Source organism: Ciconia boyciana, chromosome 21 (genome assembly GCF_034638445.1).
Source record: "Ciconia boyciana chromosome 21, ASM3463844v1, whole genome shotgun sequence".
Taxonomy (NCBI): Eukaryota; Metazoa; Chordata; class Aves; order Ciconiiformes; family Ciconiidae; genus Ciconia; species Ciconia boyciana.
The window spans coordinates 3,760,237-3,778,049 of NC_132954.1; the positions used below are offsets into that span (position 1 = coordinate 3,760,237).

The window sequence follows — 17,813 nt, forward strand, 5'->3', positions numbered from 1 at the left end:
TAATGCCCACTTCTTCCTCTTAACACCCTGATAGAAAAGCATCCAGGAAGGACTCCTGGACCTCAAAGATAAGCTGCCAGCTGCCACAGAGACTATCAAAGGGTGGCTCAAAGTCAAGAGCAAACAGCTGATTTTTTATGGTTCTTGGGTTTTTGCTGTTGGTGACAGGAAGCCATGTTCCCCAAGCTGTTAGCTTCCTGTTTTATTTTTACACCCAGCCCAAGCAGATCAGCATGCCTATCACATGGGAGCTGGCTGCTTCTCCTGGGTTGTTCCTCAGCTGACCTAGAAAAGTGATTCTTTCCCCTTCTAAATTAATCAAGAAGTTGGGATGTATTTGCTTTCCCTTAGTCTTAAAGATTTCGGGCATGTGTCATGCTCCTTGTTCTGAGCTGTTTACCCAAGTTTCCTCCTCTCTCTTGGAGGTGGACGATCTGAGAGGGAGCTGTTTGTTGCTTCAACGTTTCGGCCTGTTAGCAAAGGAGATTTTTGTTAGTTCAAGACACTGACCTGCACATAAAAGCGTTTTCTGTCAAAAGCATAACTTCCGGACACTTATGTTTTCTTCTTTTTTTTTTTTTTAATTTTTTAATTTTTTTTAAAGAAAGAACTGGAAGTTTGTCCTGACTGTTGTACAATCAATCTTGACTTCTTTCTGAGCACGCTCTAGTCCCGCATCCTGATTAGAGCTCCCTCATCATCAAACTGCTGTAGCACGAAAACAATGGTCCAGTGTAAACCTTGGCCCCAGGCGATTTCCCAAGGGAAGAGGGGTGCAGCCTGCAGGATAAGGAACAGTCACCAGAAAGTTTCCTGGTCAGCTGCAAGCGCTTCCTGTTGTTTCAGGAGTGCCCTGTCTATGCCGTTCCAGGAGAGAGGCACCACGCATGCTTTGGTGTGCTGGAAGAAGCTGGGTTTGGTTTGGGTTTGGTTTGGTGTTTTTTTTTTTTTTAACATCTCCCATCTTCATCCTCTCAGTTTAAGCAAACCTATTGCTTGCAAGCTTAAAATATTTCTGAAGAAGAGCTTGTAAGACTCGCCAAAGACGCTGTGCGCGAGCACGGGAGGAAGGAGACTGCTCAGAGGCGGCGGATGGGTAGGAAGGGAATAACGGCTGCGGTAATGCCAGCAGCACCTTGCATGTGGGCGAAGATGTATAGTTTTCCATCTCTGCCTCTGTACCTGAGCTGGTGGGGCTTTGCTGTCACTGCAAGTCATAGAACAGCAGGATCTTTATTTCTGATGAACCAGTTTTATAAGGGTGGGGAGGGGGGAAAGAAGGCTTATAAATAAAGCCATTTGAGAGCAGGAAAAACGAACACCATGGCTCTGGTGTGCCTGGAATTTGCGGTTGAGTAATCCTTTCCTGTTTCTTTTTTGGGTTGTTTTTCATCTTTCAGAACAGTGCCTGAAGCAGGTCCACCATGCCGTTAGTAACGAGGAACATTGAGCCAAGGCACCTGTGCCGTCAGACGTTGCCTAGCGTTCAAAGCGAGCTGGAATGCATGACCAACATCACCCTGGCAAATGTCATTCGACAGCTGGGCAGCCTGAGTGAGTACCATGGCGAGCTTGCGCGTTGCCCTCAGGAGTCGCTAGTGCTCTTTATTTAGCTCCCTTTCTACTCTCATGTTCCTATTTCTCCCCCATCTGCCTTCCCTGGGTAATGCTAAAATGTTTTCCTAAAGAAATCTGATGCTAATTTCATATCCCTGGTCCCACTGCCTTTCCCATCTAAGAGAAAATGGGGAGGGGGGGGTGTATGTGTGCGTGCGTGTGTGAGAGGCTGCAGCGAAACTGCAGATGGAAGGATGGAGCACAACTCAGGCTTGTAAAATGGGAGGCTCTCCGAGCAGCCAGGATCTTGTGTCAGAGAATGTGCCTGTAATTGCACGCGCTACTAAATGGAGCTTGACTGTGTTGAATCTACAGTGTGTCAGTAGTCTTATTTTTAATGAAAGATAATTAAAGCGCACACGCAGAAGCTGCCTGTTTGCCCCTGCTGTTTGTTGTGTTGCAAGACCCACAGTCCCGAGTCTGAGCCAAGCGTTGCCTCTGGAGTTTTGGGGGTTTGGGGCTGCTCGCTCAAATGGCAGCACGATGGTAGCGATGCCTAGCTCAGCTCTCCAGTGGGCTGACCAATAGCCTCGTAAAGGCTGAAGGGAAAATGCGGCCTTATGTGCCATAGGAGAACCAAAGAGTTAATTGTGGTCCCTCCAGGATGACTCCTTAGTCTGTTGAAATGCTCTGGATTCTGGTTAGCCACCTCTGCCCTTGAAGCAAGACTTTGATAATCAAGTTATTGTATTGTTCAGCTTCTCCGTGGTGTCTGCAAGCATTTCTGCTTGCTCTGCAAAGCAAGCCCCTTGTCTTCCGCCATATCGTGAATGTGTCAGGGAAAGTTTGGGTGCAGTCTCTTTCCAGCAGTGAAAACCATGGCTGTTGCTAAAATCTGGGCCTGTGTTTGCTGCCAGTTGGTATCGCATTCTGTTGGGTTGTAGAAATGTCACTGCACAGGCAAGACCAGTCTCTCTGCCGGCATTCAACTGGCCCTTGTTGTTCATTTGTTAGGTCTTGTAGCCAAGATGGTTGTGGAGTGTGAGTAAAATCCATCTCGTGCATGTGAAATGATGAGGAAGAAAGCAGTAAAGCTGTGCAAATCTCAGCTGCAGAGAAAGCTAATCCCAGTCCAAAGCCATGCAGTGGGTTAGTGTGACAGAGCCGTGGTGAGATCCTTCAGGTTTAGACCGTCTTTGTGCAGCTCAGATATTCAAAGCTTCTCTGCTTCTACCTTGTCAGAGAGGGTGAAGTGCTGGCAGCCAAACTGCAGCCCGGTTTCTTTATCGGGAAGGTACCCTGGGAGCCTCGCTCGGCAATGTGGGGAGGGAGGTGCGTGCTGCTGGACCAATCGCAGATACCTCGAGGAGAGCGCTGGAGGGAAAACTCGGGAGAGGTGGCTCTTGCTGACACTTGCGTGCTTGTCTGTGTAAGAGGGGAGCGAGGCAGGTGGGGAGGAAATGCTGAGCACCGTCTCTTCCCCGCTTCCCTAGGGTCAGCAGTATTTTAAATGAAGCAATATTTAGACTAACTGCTACAGAACGCTTGCACCCAAATGACCAAACTCCTGCCCCCCCTCCTTTTCTCTTCTGAAAAATAAATCCACTCCTTCCTCATACGTGAATATTAGGGGAACGTAAAGCAGGTTCAGTAGGCTGTGACAGCCCTGTCAAGTGAATAATCAGCCATGCCTAGTGCACCACAGTCTCTTTACAAAGATGCAAACATAAATCTTGTCAAACTTTCATATTCCAGTGAGTTTACCCTTCGTTACTATCACAGCTGGTAGCACTTTGTATAAGTCGACTGCGCGTTTCTGTGTGATTTTATAGAATCCACAAGCTAAAGATGGAAAGACCTATTAAATCATGCCGTCTGTCTTCCTGCCAGTGCATGACAAAGATAATTCTGATTGTAAGCTGCACTTTTGCAGTCAAAGTAACTAAACCAAAAAATTAATCTCTGCCTTACCTCATCTAAAAGTGTACATGAAACACAGAATGGTATGCGAGATACTGGATGATAACTCTGTACAGGTGCATTTACACAGGCAAGGGAATACGGACCATCCCTTCTCCCTCCAGGGTCAAGACCGGTCAAGACCAGTGCTGTTTATATGTTATTTTATGCTTGAAACATACTACTCAGCATTGCAAACCAAAGACTTTATTTTTTCCCCTAGTGCTTGTTGCAGTTCCTTGTGAAATTCAGAAGTTATTTTCAGTTCTCATTAAAGTAGAAACCAAATTACAGCTTTTCTTTTTTGAACTGTTACTGGGAGGTATCAAATTATCCCATAGATAAATGTTCACCCTCTTTGGTCAAATAGGAGAGCTGGTCTGGTGCTGATGTTGGACACGGAGAGTGCTTCATGACACCTGGCTATAGCAAGAGCTACCTGGCCCTTAGGTCTCCAGAAATAAAATCCCTCTCATGATTTGAGGAAAGCTGGTTGGGCTTGTTAATGGAGCGTATGTGGAGACTGTATTGTCTAGGAGAGTGGAAGGAGGAGGTCAGCTGAAGTTAACGTCCAGCATTTGCTTTCTATAAACACTTCAGTCTGGCATTGCCACCAAAAGGGGTGGAGGAGGTTGATTTTTAACCTGGCTGGTTCCCCGTGCTTGGCAGTGTAAGGAGAGCTGCATGGGAGTATGAACAAGTAGCTGATATGTCAGTTTAGATAGCTGAAAGTATTTGTGCAGCTGGGCTTTGGGGGATGCCCTCGCATTGCCTTGTGGAAGGGACGCTTGTCTTTCTGGTGTGACTCATTGCAGACAACCAGATTTTCCAAAATTGCTGTTAAAGTTAGGCTTCCAACTGGTTATCCTTTCCTGAATGTCGGAGAGGATCTTCAGGAGTAACAGATTCCAGAACAAACTGTTGACCATATGATGATGCACTTCAAAACCAGACTGCTTATTGGGAGCAGCCTTGTACTCAACAGCCGTGGCTGGAAATGTTTCCCATCAGTGGGAACTCCACGGGCCTATGTCTGCTGTCAGTGCCAAGTCTGTTCTGATCAGTGTTGTCCTCGGCGTGGTTAGGGCTCCCTGTCTCGGGTTATGCCTGCGAGCAGAACAAAAAGACAGTACTTATTCTAAGTTCTTGGTTTTCTTTTGGTTCTCCCACCTCTGTCTACCTGTGGTCATCTCTTGTTGTATTTGTAGATTTTAAGCTCTTAAGGACAGGGGACATCTTTTTGTTACGCTTGTAAGTGGTGCAGCGAGCTCCTGATCCAAGCCCTTAGGCACTCTCGCAGTCCAAATGCTGGATGATGTTTGTCATAGCAGCCCACTGGGCAGTCCAAGCTGTTACAGAGGGAATATCCCTGTTTGAGAAGTTCCCCTTTGGTTTTGATTTAGAATAAACGTGAATGCATCAATTTTTCAGACAGTGCCACCTGAAGGAACAAAAGGGTCAGTGCTTTCGTCTGTGGTTATAGATCAGGCTTTGGGATCAAGGACTGGGTCTGCTCTCTAGTTCCAGAGTACTTTGAGCTTGTAAATATGTGCCTACCCTGGAGGCAGGCCTGCTGGAGACTGGGAGACTTTGAGATTCTCCAGAGCAATAAAAATCTAACTGTATTTGCTTGTCTAATAAACAGAACAGCAGAGAATCTTAAAGGACTTACAGACCCGTCCAGATTCAGACCAGTATAGTGTTGTCAGCCCTCTTTATTTCGTTACTTTAATAATGACTTGAAAGTATGTCTCAATTGTTTCTTTATTGCTTGAAGATCCCTTGGAAATGTCAGGTTTTGGTGGAACAGAGCGTTTTCTTCCCGGATGTTAAACTCAACCCTGACAAACTTGAAAAGAAGCATGGTTCGTTCTTTCTTTCGTTCTTCTTTCTTCAAGAAAACAAGCTGGGAGACTGAATATGGTCTGATGTGGCTCACAAGGGTAATGTGGACACTTTAATATTCCAGGTAAATTTGCAGAAGACATATTTGGAGAGTTGTTTACCCAAGCCAACACCTTTGCCTCTCGGGTGAGCGTTCTAGTCGAGAGAGTTGACCGCTTGCAAGTCAAAGTCACTCAGCTGGATCCCAAAGAGGAAGAAGGTAATGGAGTGGAGCACAGTCCTTGCAGACCAAGCGTGGTAAAGATTCTTATTGAGTCAGCGTGGTTGGTTCATGGCCATAAAATGAGCACGATGCTGCGATGGGTGTTGGAATGTCTTCTCTTGGACTAAGAGGGACTGTTTCCTCCCCTCCTGAAAAAGCACCACGCTGCTCATGTGGATAGCCTTTCAGGCCAAGTCTAGGTTTTCTCGTTAGCAAGTCTCCATGTGGAAACTCGCTTTTCAGCAGTTTGATAGCAGTGTGCTTCTTGAGCCTTGGTCATGGGGGTTTGAAACCACATCGGCAAGTCTCGGGAGAGCTGTGTCTATACAGCAGCGGATCTTGGCACGGCATGATCTGAGATTTGCTGGGTATCCCAAGAGATCTGTGGGAAAAGGAACCTGACCTTAAGAAGTGCTAAGCATGCCAAGAACTCCAACTGAAATCAGATGTTCGCTACTTGATCTTCAGTGTCATTGGCCTGGGTCAAGCTGTTCTTCACTTGCTCTCTCCTCTTTCTTACAGTCTCCCTGCAAGGCATTAACACCAGGAAGGCCTTCAAAAGCTCCACTACTCAGGACCAGAAGCTCTTTGACAGAGATTCTCTCCCCGTGCCTGTCCTTGAAACCTACAGGACCTGCAATACTCCTCCACCTCTCAACATTCTCTCACCCTACAGGTATGGCTGGCAACACCTTCTTGGCCCCTTGTTCCCTTGCAGAGTACCTCTTCCTCCCAGCCTGCCAAGGAGGTCATTTCCCATCCCGTGCTGTATTGAAGTAGCCGTTTCCAATGGGAAATCAAGTTGCTAAACTGAGATCCACCAGGAAATCTCTGTCCTCTGGATTATGTGAAACATTGCTTTTGGGGCTGTACAAATGAGCATAGCTAGAAAATTATATATTTGGTTACCTGCTGTCACTTTTGTGACTGCCTTGGGGCAAGGCTTGGCTGGCACTGCATAAACATGCTAGGTGTTGTGCAGATGATGCATTTTTCTTGTGCTTCTCTGTAGCCCTGTGGCTCCTTTCCAGAAAGCCGCAGTGCAAACTGCAGAGCGTACATCTGTAAATGGCTCTCACCCAGGTGGGTGCAGCAGACTCCTGTAGATCTGGAGATGCTTTCTGTGGCCTTCCGTGCCTGGTCTGAGACATCTAATGTGACCTACACTGGCTGTGTAACCAGTTCTCCTGAGCAGTCCTGCTCTGATTTCATCTTGTAGGTAGTAGAAGTAAAGGGGGTCAGAATACAGAGACTTAGCCCACATCCATAAATATCTTTTGAACAGGTAAAAAGTAATTACAGATAGCTGGAGGCAGCTGTCTTCTGCCAGACGCGGCTGCACTGCAAAGTAGGAGGAGAGAGTGTGTGTGTGTGTGTGCTCACTCATGAGTTTCAAGGATGCTGCTGGTCTGATTTAGGGTTCCTGGGCTGGAGAAGGTTTTTTTTCACACTTAAAATACAACACAAACAAGTGGGAGTTGAAGTGAGAGACCTGCTGCTCTTTTGGTGATTGTTCAGAGCAGTTGAGCTCTTCAGGTGCTGAGTAATGGAGAGTTTGTGTGAGGGCAAAAGCAATGGCAAGTGGGAGAGCCGGGGCAAGTGAGGCTGTGGGTCTGCTGCCTGGTCTGAAATGGAGGACAGAGGCAAGAGCAGCGTGTTTGACCTTCTCACTGCAGACTTTTAAACTGTCATCTGGGGTTGTGCCTTGTGTTTTCTTTGGGTTTCAAACAAATGTGTGACTTGGTCCTTGTTTGTGTGTTTGTTTCCCCCCCCCCCGCCCCCCCCTCCCTATTCTAGGGATGATGGCAAAGAGGCGCTTAAATTCTACACAGATCCTTCATATTTCTTTGACCTTTGGAAAGAGAAAATGCTTCAGGACACCAAGGATATTATGAAAGAGAAGCGGAAACATAGGGTGAGGAAATGGGAGATCTCTGCCAACAGAGGCATGTCAGGGAAGAATAGGAGGTGGGAAGTGTTAATGAATCTTGGACTCCAAAATTGCTATCCAAAATTCAGGTTTGCTCTCTTAAACCCTTTAGGGATCAATTCAGTGAAGTTTTAATCTGGTTTACTCTCATCCTTGTTAATTAAAAAAAGAAAACAAAGATACCCTTAATCTGTTTTCCAAATGCCATCGTCTTTGGTTATAATGGCTTAATTTGTAGTCCTCAAACATAGTGCTGGTGCAGTCAGCAGGGGAGAAAGTTGTGTTGGAGTCTTTTCTGCACTTCTGATGTTGCAGAGGGATCTGTTCAGTGTTGAAGCAGTGCAAATCCCACTGGCCCAGCACCACAGTGTGAGTGGTGTAATAAATTCTGCTGTGGAAGAATAAAGGAAGGAGAAAATGTCCCTTCAGGAGTGCAAAACCAGGCCCTAATGTTAAATTAGGGGCAAGTGGGAGGCTTAACAAAACTATTTACGTGAAAACACCAGGTAGACTTCGTGGTGTGGTTGCCTGGGGATTTGGACCCATGTTTACCAACACTGAAACTTACACCATGAAAGATTCAGTTTGAGCATACTTTATTTAGCTTTTGAGCAACTGGAGTATTAAATATCAAGATGGATCATGATTTTTCAATCAAAAAAAACAAAGGAGAGATTTAGGGCTTGTTAGAATACAGAGAGTGAGGCTAGCTAAAGCCCAGTTCTTTGTGGGCAAGTGTCCATATTGCACCCCAAAGCACTTAACACCAGCAAGGTGATGGTGAGATTTGGCAGTCTTGACACAGAGGCCAAAAAATGAATTGATGTGGGAAACTGAGCTTTCACTCTGCCCTCAAGGTGGTCATGCCAGGGAGTAACAGTGGCATCATGCCTGGGCTGCACTGGGGAAATCTGATGCTGTCTGTCTTTTTTTATGCTATCTGTGCTCCACCTTCTTGGTATGGGAGATCTTTGGAGCTTGCAGCAATCAGGAAAGTAAATTAAAAATCCTAGCCCTCTTTGAGACTGTATCTTCTTGAAACTGCTACGGGTCTGTCCTATCCCTCCCTATTCCCAGTGAGTTTAAAGCAAAATAAGGCTTCTGTTTCATTCCTCCTCCCTTAGAAAGAGAAAAAGGAGAATCCGAACCGAGGAAATGTGAATCCACGGAAAATTAAAACCCGGAAAGAAGAGTGGGAGAAGCTGAAAATGGGACAAGAATTTGTTGAGTCAAAGGACAAACACGGTCCTGCTGGGTAAGCAAGTCTGGGGCTCTCTGTTCAGCTCCCCAGCAAGGGGGAGCGGGCGGGCGGGCGTTGTTGATTGTAATGCAGTTCACCCTGCTCTGCAGCTTCTCCAGATCTGCTGCACAGTGCGGATCGATACTGCCACTAATCAGATTCTCCAAAGTAAATCCGTCTGCTGATTTAAAATTTGCTAAATAAATCAGGGAGCCACACGGTTTGAACAAGGTGGCAGGAACAGCTTCGGTAGCAAGTCTGCTCTCGGCTGCCTGTCTTGTGGGCACAGAAGTGTTGAGAGCTTTGGCTCCCTACCCATCGCGATGCCCTTCCCATCACACCTAGCCTCTGGGCCTTACGCTGAGGAGCGGGGTGGCATCTCGGTGGTATTGTGTGATTGCTTTGTTACATTTCACAAATGGCTCTTCACACCCTGAAGTTGAAGCGGGGGCTGTCCCCATCCAAGTATTTCAAGCTACAGATCTCTCTTTAGCGCTTCTGGCTTGGGAATTCATTTAACTTTTGACACTAGCAAGGCTGGAAGCAGACCGAATTCCCCACAATGCACTTCTCGCTTGCTCGCTCCTTGCAGCTTCCTTTCATATAAGAAAAATCTCTCTTTAAATCACACTCTCCAGCTAAAAATAAAACTTGCTTTTAGTTTAATAGGAGAACAGGTTTGGTTTCTAGCAGAGGAATCGAGCAGCACAACAGCACCATTTTCTTGCTCCTCTCTTTTCTCGTGTAAGCATGTTCATGCATTTGAATTCACTTGAGGTCCAGAGCCCCCAAGAATGGGGTGGTTCCACCACCCCATGGTGAAATGAGCTTATTGAAAGTTGAGCGTGAGAGTGGTCTCTTCCTTCAGTACTATTTCAGCTTTGGATACTTGCTTTTAATGGCATGTCTGTTTCTTGGATTCTTCTTGAGATTCTATTCTCAAGCTTATTTTTTTGGCATCTTTGCGTACCTCCTCTTTTTTTGCCACTGATGATACCCAATGTAACTGGGAGTCCTTCAAGCCCAAGTTGGTCAAAACACTCTTATAAGTGTTTTTTCTGTAATCAAATGTTAAGAAAAATATTTTTTTATTTTGTTGTTTTCTTGTTCACTAAAATATATACTCATGCTGTTCTGGTGTGTGGTAGCAATAAACAAACATGAGAGCATCTGGGCAAATTCTAGCCAAAGAATTATGCAGAGCAAACTAATACAGCTGTACATGGTTCTTCATATAGGATGCTTTGAGAAATAGAGACTTCTTTTTTAAATGTTGCTTTAAGGTTTTGTTTTGTGTGTCCTGTTGTGGTTGATAAGGTCCCACCTAAAGGCAGGTCCCACTGTGCTGGGAAAAGCCATTTCTGCTAGAAAACCTCATTTGTAAATCTTGCAGGTTGCTCCATCCACATGGTTAACATCACTGCTGTTCAGTGGTTGAACTGCTGCACAGTTGTTTGTTTTAACCCTTCCAGGAGGCAAAGCTCTTGTGAGTGAGGGGGAAAATGAGCTTTAGATGTTGCCTTGAACTCTTTAAATAAATTGCTTGTCTTGCGTTCACTCAGGTACCCCTCTAACGTGGTGTATCAGAATGGCAGCATCGGTTCAAACGAAAGCATGGACGTGAACTGCTACCCGCCACCGCCGCAGACTGACTCTATTGTGCCACCACCTCCTTCATTCCCAGATGACAGCCTGCCTCCACCCCCGGTGGAATTTAGGTAAGCCTACGGGATCCCTTCTGTCACCAAGGAGTAGTAGGTGGTGTAAAAGGATGACATGAGACAGGCTGAGATAGTTCAGCATAACTTCCTAACGGGTGTTGTATGGGAACCAGAATGCTCCTGTCTGGAGGGGAAGTGCAACTGCAGGCAGGGACAGAGGCGCAGGCAGCACAGCTCTCCATAAAATCCCAACCACCGTCGTTGTTCCTGTACAGAAGAGGAGAATGGGCTTGGGTGAGAACTAGAGCGGGCTTATTTCACTTTCTAGAAGAGTGGGGTCCCAATTAATGGTCTGGCTCCTTTGCATGAGTTTTCCAGTGCAGTTGTTCCAGGGCACGTAGACTTATGTTCCTGATACAGCTGTACAAAGGACGGCTTCTTTCGCCTCTGTTTTTTGTTACCGTTTACCCTGTGATCTTTGATAAATGCACGACGTGGGCGCTGAAGATGTAGATGTAGTTAAATTTAAAGGACTTGAGCACACCAGCTGACTTCTTCCCCGAGACTTCAGTGCAAGTTCAGGGCAGCTGCTTTGTATCGGATGAAATGGTGACTTCCAGTCATCTGTAGAGATGAGAATTACGGTCCAGCAGTGGCTCAAGACACAAAGGGTGAAACAAGAGAGCAGCTTTTTTTTAAAGGCAGTAAAACAGAGTCAAGAGTAATAGGAGGAAGTATGTCTGATAGACGGGACTGTGTTAACTTGTCTCCATCTTATCCAAAGGCAGCAATGCTGCAGGAAAGGCTCTTCTGATGTGTCACAGAGACCAAGCACTCCACTCTGCAGCATGTTCCTCTAGGGTAGAGCAGAAACGAGCTTTCAGATGAAGCTTACACTGCCTTATGCAGTTGCTTAGATCTCTGCCTAACCACAGAGATCTCCCCTCTCTGGTTTTGTTTTGGTGGTTGTTTTTAAAGAACCCTGGGAGCTAGGTTTGATCTCCAGTAGTCTGTCTTGGATCAGCATGGTGCACTGTTAAAAACTGTGCTGGTTTTGTGGCAAATGTACCTTATTTTTCTGTTTTGCTGTGGAGGGAGATGGCAATTTAGGGCTTCCTTTACACGTACATAGGGTATTAGAGTATCTTATGGGCAGTAATGTTTTCTGGTATAACACAGCTTCCATAAACGGGAGATTCAGTCACTCAAGAATTGGTGTTTTCCTTAAAAGTATGTTGGGTTTCCATGTCTTCCTCTTCACTCCCCACGGCGAGCTATGAGACATGGCTGCTGCACTCCAGCTCTGAGCCGTGGAATCCAGTGAAGAGATCTGTTCCTAGCAGGTGTTCAGAGCATATGCTTTCCTGGCACACCCACCAGTCCTTGTGCGATTTATCACGGTAGACATCCCTGCTTGGCGTGTCATAAGTCTGACCTCAGCATGGAGGGGTAGTGGCTTGCATTGCTGCAGGAGCGCTTAAGCCAGGAGGCTGCTCTGAGCTCAGACGTGACGCCTGGCCTCTGGCGGAGAGGTGAGGTGGCTCATGTTCTTGTCAGCCTGGGAGATGGGACGGATGATAGCATTTCTGCCAGTCCCCAGAAGCTTGCCTTTGTTCTGGTGGTGTAGGCCAAAAGAAACACTGTGAGGGAACTAAAACCAAAGAGTGAGGTCTCATGGAAACACCAGTTGAAGCTGGAACTTAGATTTTTGTCAGGACTGCAACAAACACACATGATTTGCGTTAGCATTGAGATTGTACAGCCTAATCTGGCCTCGCAGCTAATAGCCTTATTTATTTCTCTCCTTCTGTTGCAACAGCTATCCTGTAGACAACCAAAGAGGTTCTGGTTCTGGAGGGACCAAACGATCCAGCCTGGTTAGCCCGAGTCACCCGCCACCAGCTCCTCCGATCGGATCCCCCTCAGCAGCCCGGCCGGGCTTTGCTCCCCCTCCGGCACCACCTCCACCACCACCACTGGTGGGAAGCACCCCCCCTCCACCACCTCCCATGGGCTTCCCGTCCCCGGGAACCCCACCACCACCCTCGCCCCCTTCTTTCCCTCCTCACCCCGAGTTTGCTGCCCCGCCGCCACCACCGCCCCCTCCAGCAGTCGAATATGCCAGCGTGCTCCCACCTCCGCTGCCGCAGCCGGGCAGCGGGAGCGTGCCGCCTCCCCCTCCACCACCGCCTCCTCCTGGCCCCCCGCCTCTGTCTTCCAGTGGCCTGGCTGGTCCCCCCCCCCCTCCTCCCCCCTCAGACGCCTCTGCCTCCAAGCCCAAGTCATCCTTGCCTGCGGTTAGCGATGCCAGGAGTGATCTGCTTTCAGCTATTCGTCAAGGTAAGGTTTTGTTTCAATACCAACTTTCTCCTTTGCCTCTGGAAAACCCCAGAGTATCCCAGTGCGAGCACTTGGGAGCCATCTCGTGAGCAGTGGTGTGACTGCCTCGCTGCTTGAGACCTGTCCCTTGTGGTCCCTCCTTGTCTGCCCACCCTGATGACAGCCTCACAAGGTTTTATGCCTCCGCCTGCACCTTTGGAGACGGCAGTGCTGGAATTGGTGTGGTCCAAGTTTGCGAGTGGACTGAACAGCAGTGGTGTAACCCCTCAGAGGAGCACAGAAACAATTCGCTTCCCATTCCTCCTGCCCACCCAGCCTGTCTTGGCTGTCATTCACCGTCAGTGTTATCCCACAGCGTGTCCAGTACTTGCTGGCAGAAGACAGGCTGCCTTGCTCGGAGGATTGTGTCAAAGGGATGGCTGCTTTGGAGATTTCAGGGTGACCAAAGCCTTTGCATGATCCCCTCCATTGCCTTCTTCCCAACAGGCTTCCAGCTCCGCAAGGTGGAGGAGCAGCGGGAACAGGAGAAGCGGGACGTTGTGGGCAACGATGTGGCAACGATCCTGTCACGCCGCATCGCTGTGGAGTACAGCGACTCTGAGGATGACTCTTCGGAGTTTGATGAGGACGAATGGTCGGATTAACCATGGTCCTGTCCCCTTCTTCCCCTTCTCTCCTGGGTTAACATCTTCTTAAAGAATCAGGTGGCCAAACCTTCCACCACTTCCTCTTTCATCCCATAACCAAAGATGTGCCAAGGGTTTTCAGACAACCAGCAGCATATCTCCCCTCTCTGTCCCCCTCCAGCTTTGGCAGGACTTTGTGCTCTGCCTTTCCAAAAGGTCTCCTCACGGACACTGAGGATGCGGTGTTGGGATTTAGCTGGAGGGGGTGTAACGGTTGCTTATTTAAGAGAGCTAAACCTCCAGATTCTTGGTGCCACCAGGCAGAGCACATATAAACCCTCCATCCTGAGGGATTTTTAAAGTAAGGATGGATGATCCTGTTGCGGCCGCGTGGCCTTTCAGATGAAGGACATTTTCAGCTAGTTTTCTCATTGCAACAGCAGACAGTTGATCTGATGGCTCTTCCTTTCCAGTGAATACTGGTAGCGCTGCAAGAAAATGGGCTTTAAATGTCAGTTCTCTGCTGCATCCCGCTGTCAAATAATCAGGTTTTGGCAATAGTGCACAATTCTTTCCCCTCTGACCCCCCTAGTGTTATTTCCAGACTACCCTGTGTGGGGTGTGCTTCCTGGCTCCAGGGCTGTGGAGTGCATTGGGTGCAATGTGAGGAGGGACTTTTTTTTTTAATTATTATTTTAAAAGCTGCCTTTACCTTCCTCAAATCTCCTGGACTGCTTCCCCAAGTCTGGCAAAGGAGACTTGCACAAAGGGATGCAAAGCCGGCGCAGAACAGTTGCTCGGCTTCCTGCTTCTGGGAGAGCAGAGCCACTGCCCCACTGAGACACATCTGTGTGGTCAGCACTGAGCAGTGGCGAAACTCTGCTTTGCTGATTTCTCCAATTCATGCTGAGAGTGTGTTTAAAAAAGAAAAAAAAAAAAGTGCCTAGAGCAGAGAGATGATGTGGGGAGGGGTTCTCTGAACACCAGGCACTTTGGTCTCTTTGGCCTGTTCAGGACAATGCTGCAGTCGGTTTGAAGAGGTGCTTTTTCTAGCAGGGTGACCATGCTTTTTACACAGGGACTTGAGTAGCAGAAAATGCTGGTATTACCTTTGCTTCCTCTTCCCTTCCACCTAAGGAGGGGAGTTTGTGTGCCTAAAAACATCTTGTGTGTGAACTGAGTTGCCCATCAGTTACATCAGACCTAACCTGTGCCTTTTCCCATAATTTTGTTACTGTAATTCGTTAGTTAATTTTAAGAAAACGTTTCTTCTCCTCACTAACCCTATGAATTCCCAGGCTGCTCACTACAGACACAGTACTGGCAGGGGGAGAAAATGGTGAACTTGAACTAGCTGACCTAGGTTTTATTGCCGTTTTATATTACTTTACATAGAATATAAGCATATCTTGGAAATCTAGAAACAAATACTCCCCATGCTACAGATGTGTATTTTAATTTGGACATGACTCTCTGTCAGGGTCATGCAAGAAAGCAATTCCAAAGCCTTTTGGAGGTCATGGGTCCAGCTGTTGTGGGGTGGGACCAGCTGCATGTCCCATTAAGAGCGACTCTCCAACCTCTTTGCCTTTCCTATTGTTAAGTATTTTGCCAGCCTGTGCCTGTTCGTTCTTCTCTGGCTTGCCTCGTTTAATGATGTTGCTGATACCTGGAACGCCGGGCCCAGCCCGAGGCTGCCAGGTTGCTGAAAATCCTTCTTGGAGTTTGATTGATGGCTTCAGTTTGTGCCATTGAGTTCTTACTGATTTCTTGTGTGTGTGCGCGTGCATTTTTAATCTTTGAAAGAGCAGATAAGGGCCTGGAGGATGGGCTTTTCTGGTGTGCGGATCAAGCTGAGATCCAGTGCGACCCTGAGCATAATCAGGAGAGATTTACTGGACTGCTACACCATCAGATTTTTTTGTCTGCAAATCAGCTGCTAGGCAGGATGCAAAGGGCATCCCAATGGGCTGGGAACATCTGAGCAGCGCTAGTTCCAGGTTCTGGAAGAGGGAACAAACCCCTCGAGTGCCAGTGAGCCATCGTGCAGTGGAAGGACTTGGAAATGCAAACTGATTATTGCTGCAAGCTGGGTAAGGGGAGCTAGAGGAGAATCACTGCCTCTTGTTTTTCTGCTCTTTCTGTAAGCATCCTCCTCTGGCTTCTCTCGGAGACAGGTTCCTGGGGAAAACGGACCTTTAAGCTAACCCAGGCTGACAGCATTATCACCCAGGGAAGCGAGGAGCTCGCAAATGCCAAACGTGGGTTAATTTTAAATTGCCTTAACTAGACTTGGCCCCTGTTGGGAAAGGGGAGCGAGTATTCTTGTCGTGTGAAATACAGAAAAGTGCCATATTCTCTGTGACCCAGATGGATGGTCTGTCAGGCAGGGCCGTGCCTCGGGGTGTCAGGGACACGGTTGCCCCATGCGCTGCCTGTTGCACAAGGATGCTGTGTGGGCGATCTGGCATGGCTGCGGGTGGAGTCGGCTCCTCCGACTGCCTCGCCTGCTTGCAAGGCCCTCCTGGCAGCAGGAGGGACGCTGCTTTGTCCGTGCAAGCCTGCTGTAACCACCTTCTGCTTTCAAACTCGCATCCTGAGGTGAGAATCAAAACTGCTGGAGCCTAAACAGAAGGGCTGTGGACAGGTAGGGAAGGTTGGTTGGTTGTTTTTTTTAAATCTTTGATTGCAAAAAGGAGTGGTATGAGCCTAGCGTGGAGATCCCTGAGAAACAACTGGTGTAAAGTGACCGTCTTTTGAGTATCGTTGCAAAATCGCAGAGCGCTGGGCCACCAAGTAAGCTTAATGTTTCTTAAACCAGTAGGGGAAGAGGAGAGGTGCCAAAAACAACCTTTGCAGGACAGAGCAGCTGTGCTGTAACTGCAGGGCTGCTGCCCCATGTAGACCGAGGGCCTGTGCTGGCCTCCCCTGCCATCTCTGTCATTTCGAGTTAACTTGCTCCTTCCTCCCCTTTTTCCACGTAAGGCTGGGTTGAACGGCGCGGCGGGCGAACCTCAAGCATTTCACAAAGCCAAAAGCGAGAGCTGGCAGCTGGGGTCCTCCCCATCTTTCCATTTCAGCCCGACCTGCGTCCATATGGAGACGCAGAGCCGGAGCAGCCATTTCGCCCGTCACGGGAGCCGTTCGCTCGGGGCGTGCTCGCTCCCTCCCCACGCACGGCGAGTTCGGGCAGGCCGCCGCTGCCTTCCCCTTCCCGGCGCCGTGCTCCTGGTTAAACATTCTCCCGGTGTCCTCGCCCGCAGTGCTTGGCTGCTGCTCCCGGCAGCCTTTCCCCCGCCGCCCCCCTTCCCATGCTCGCAGGGAAAGCCTCGTCCCGGCTCCCTGGGCTCAGCCTGGAGCCTCATCCGCAGTCGGTGACCTTCACTGCTTTCTCCTCTCCTTATCAGACCCAAAGCACCAGACCAGACCGAGGGAAGGGGCTCCTGGAGGTCCCAGATGGCCGAGAAACTGTGCGGAGTGTCGTTTCAGGGAAAGGATATATATTTTCAGTCCGTGAACTTATTTAATGTGCCTCTTCTGAAAGTACCTGCCCTTGACGGGCTCCGGCGAGGAGCTGGCTGGCAGGGCCTCGCGTGGGGCAGATGCAGCTGCCCCGGGTCAGGTTTCATTGCTGTTGGATTTCTTGGGGTGCTTTCTTCTCTTCCTTTTTAAACAAAGCCTTGAAGTGGGAAGTGGATCGGATGTTTTTATTGCTGTATTAACATTAATTTTAATTCATTTCAGAAACTAACCCGTTTTTCTTCCTGATTAGAATGTCATAGAATTAGACGAGCTGTAACCCTCCTCAAGTGCCTTATTTTCCTACATGATATAAATATATTTATAAGAGTAATTATTCCACTTGTATCTTAGGGGTTTATTGCTGAGCAGAAGATATGGTGGGAGGAGAGATGGGAAGTGCCCTCGAAGGACCCAGCCAGGCCAGGGGTCGGAAGGGCGATGTTTGACGGCTACTCTCAGGGTGCAGGGGGTTCCTCACTTCAGACCAAAGGAGTTTCAGCAGTGAAACTCCGCTTAGAAAAAAGAAAAAAAAACACAACCTCATGAGCAAAATACTGTAGACGTGTTTGGTTTTCTTACCCCTGCAAAATAAACACTGATGGCCAGACTCTGCCGCCTCACGTGCACGGATGCAGCGGGCGTAGAGCTGCTGCGGGAGCGGAGCCCGGTCCGTGTCCGTACCTGTGCATCCCGGCGCAGACTCGCTGCCTTCTGTCTTCCCCTGTAACGTCTGTCTGTGCTTTTCCCTGTCGGTTGCTGTGTAAGCCAGGCTTTCCCGCTGCCTTTTTTTTTTTTTTTATAATCAGCTCAGTAATGCCTGGATGAAGATCCCAATAGCAAATTTTTTTGTAATTTACATGTAAAAAAAAAA

General features: G+C 48.2%; 1 protein-coding gene across 2 annotated transcripts in view; it reads left to right on the plus strand.

The window, feature by feature from the left end:
- WASF2 (WASP family member 2) overlaps positions 1–17,803 on the plus strand; it is a 33,151-nt gene extending 15,348 nt beyond the window's left edge. Inside the window, exons 2-9 of one of the 2 annotated variants that reach the window (XM_072885445.1) lie at positions 1,401–1,554; positions 5,486–5,620; positions 6,146–6,299; positions 7,421–7,538; positions 8,678–8,808; positions 10,356–10,511; positions 12,274–12,794; positions 13,281–17,802. In XM_072885445.1, the coding sequence (XP_072741546.1) occupies positions 1,425–1,554; positions 5,486–5,620; positions 6,146–6,299; positions 7,421–7,538; positions 8,678–8,808; positions 10,356–10,511; positions 12,274–12,794; positions 13,281–13,438 (1,503 nt within the window). In that variant the 5' untranslated portion in view covers positions 1,401–1,424 and the 3' untranslated portion in view covers positions 13,439–17,802. Of the gene's footprint in view, positions 1–1,400; positions 1,555–5,485; positions 5,621–6,145; positions 6,300–7,420; positions 7,539–8,677; positions 8,809–10,355; positions 10,512–12,273; positions 12,795–13,280 lie in introns of both variants that reach the window. The other variant, XM_072885446.1, reaches the window with a different exon arrangement.
- Positions 17,804–17,813: the final 10 nt, after the last annotated feature.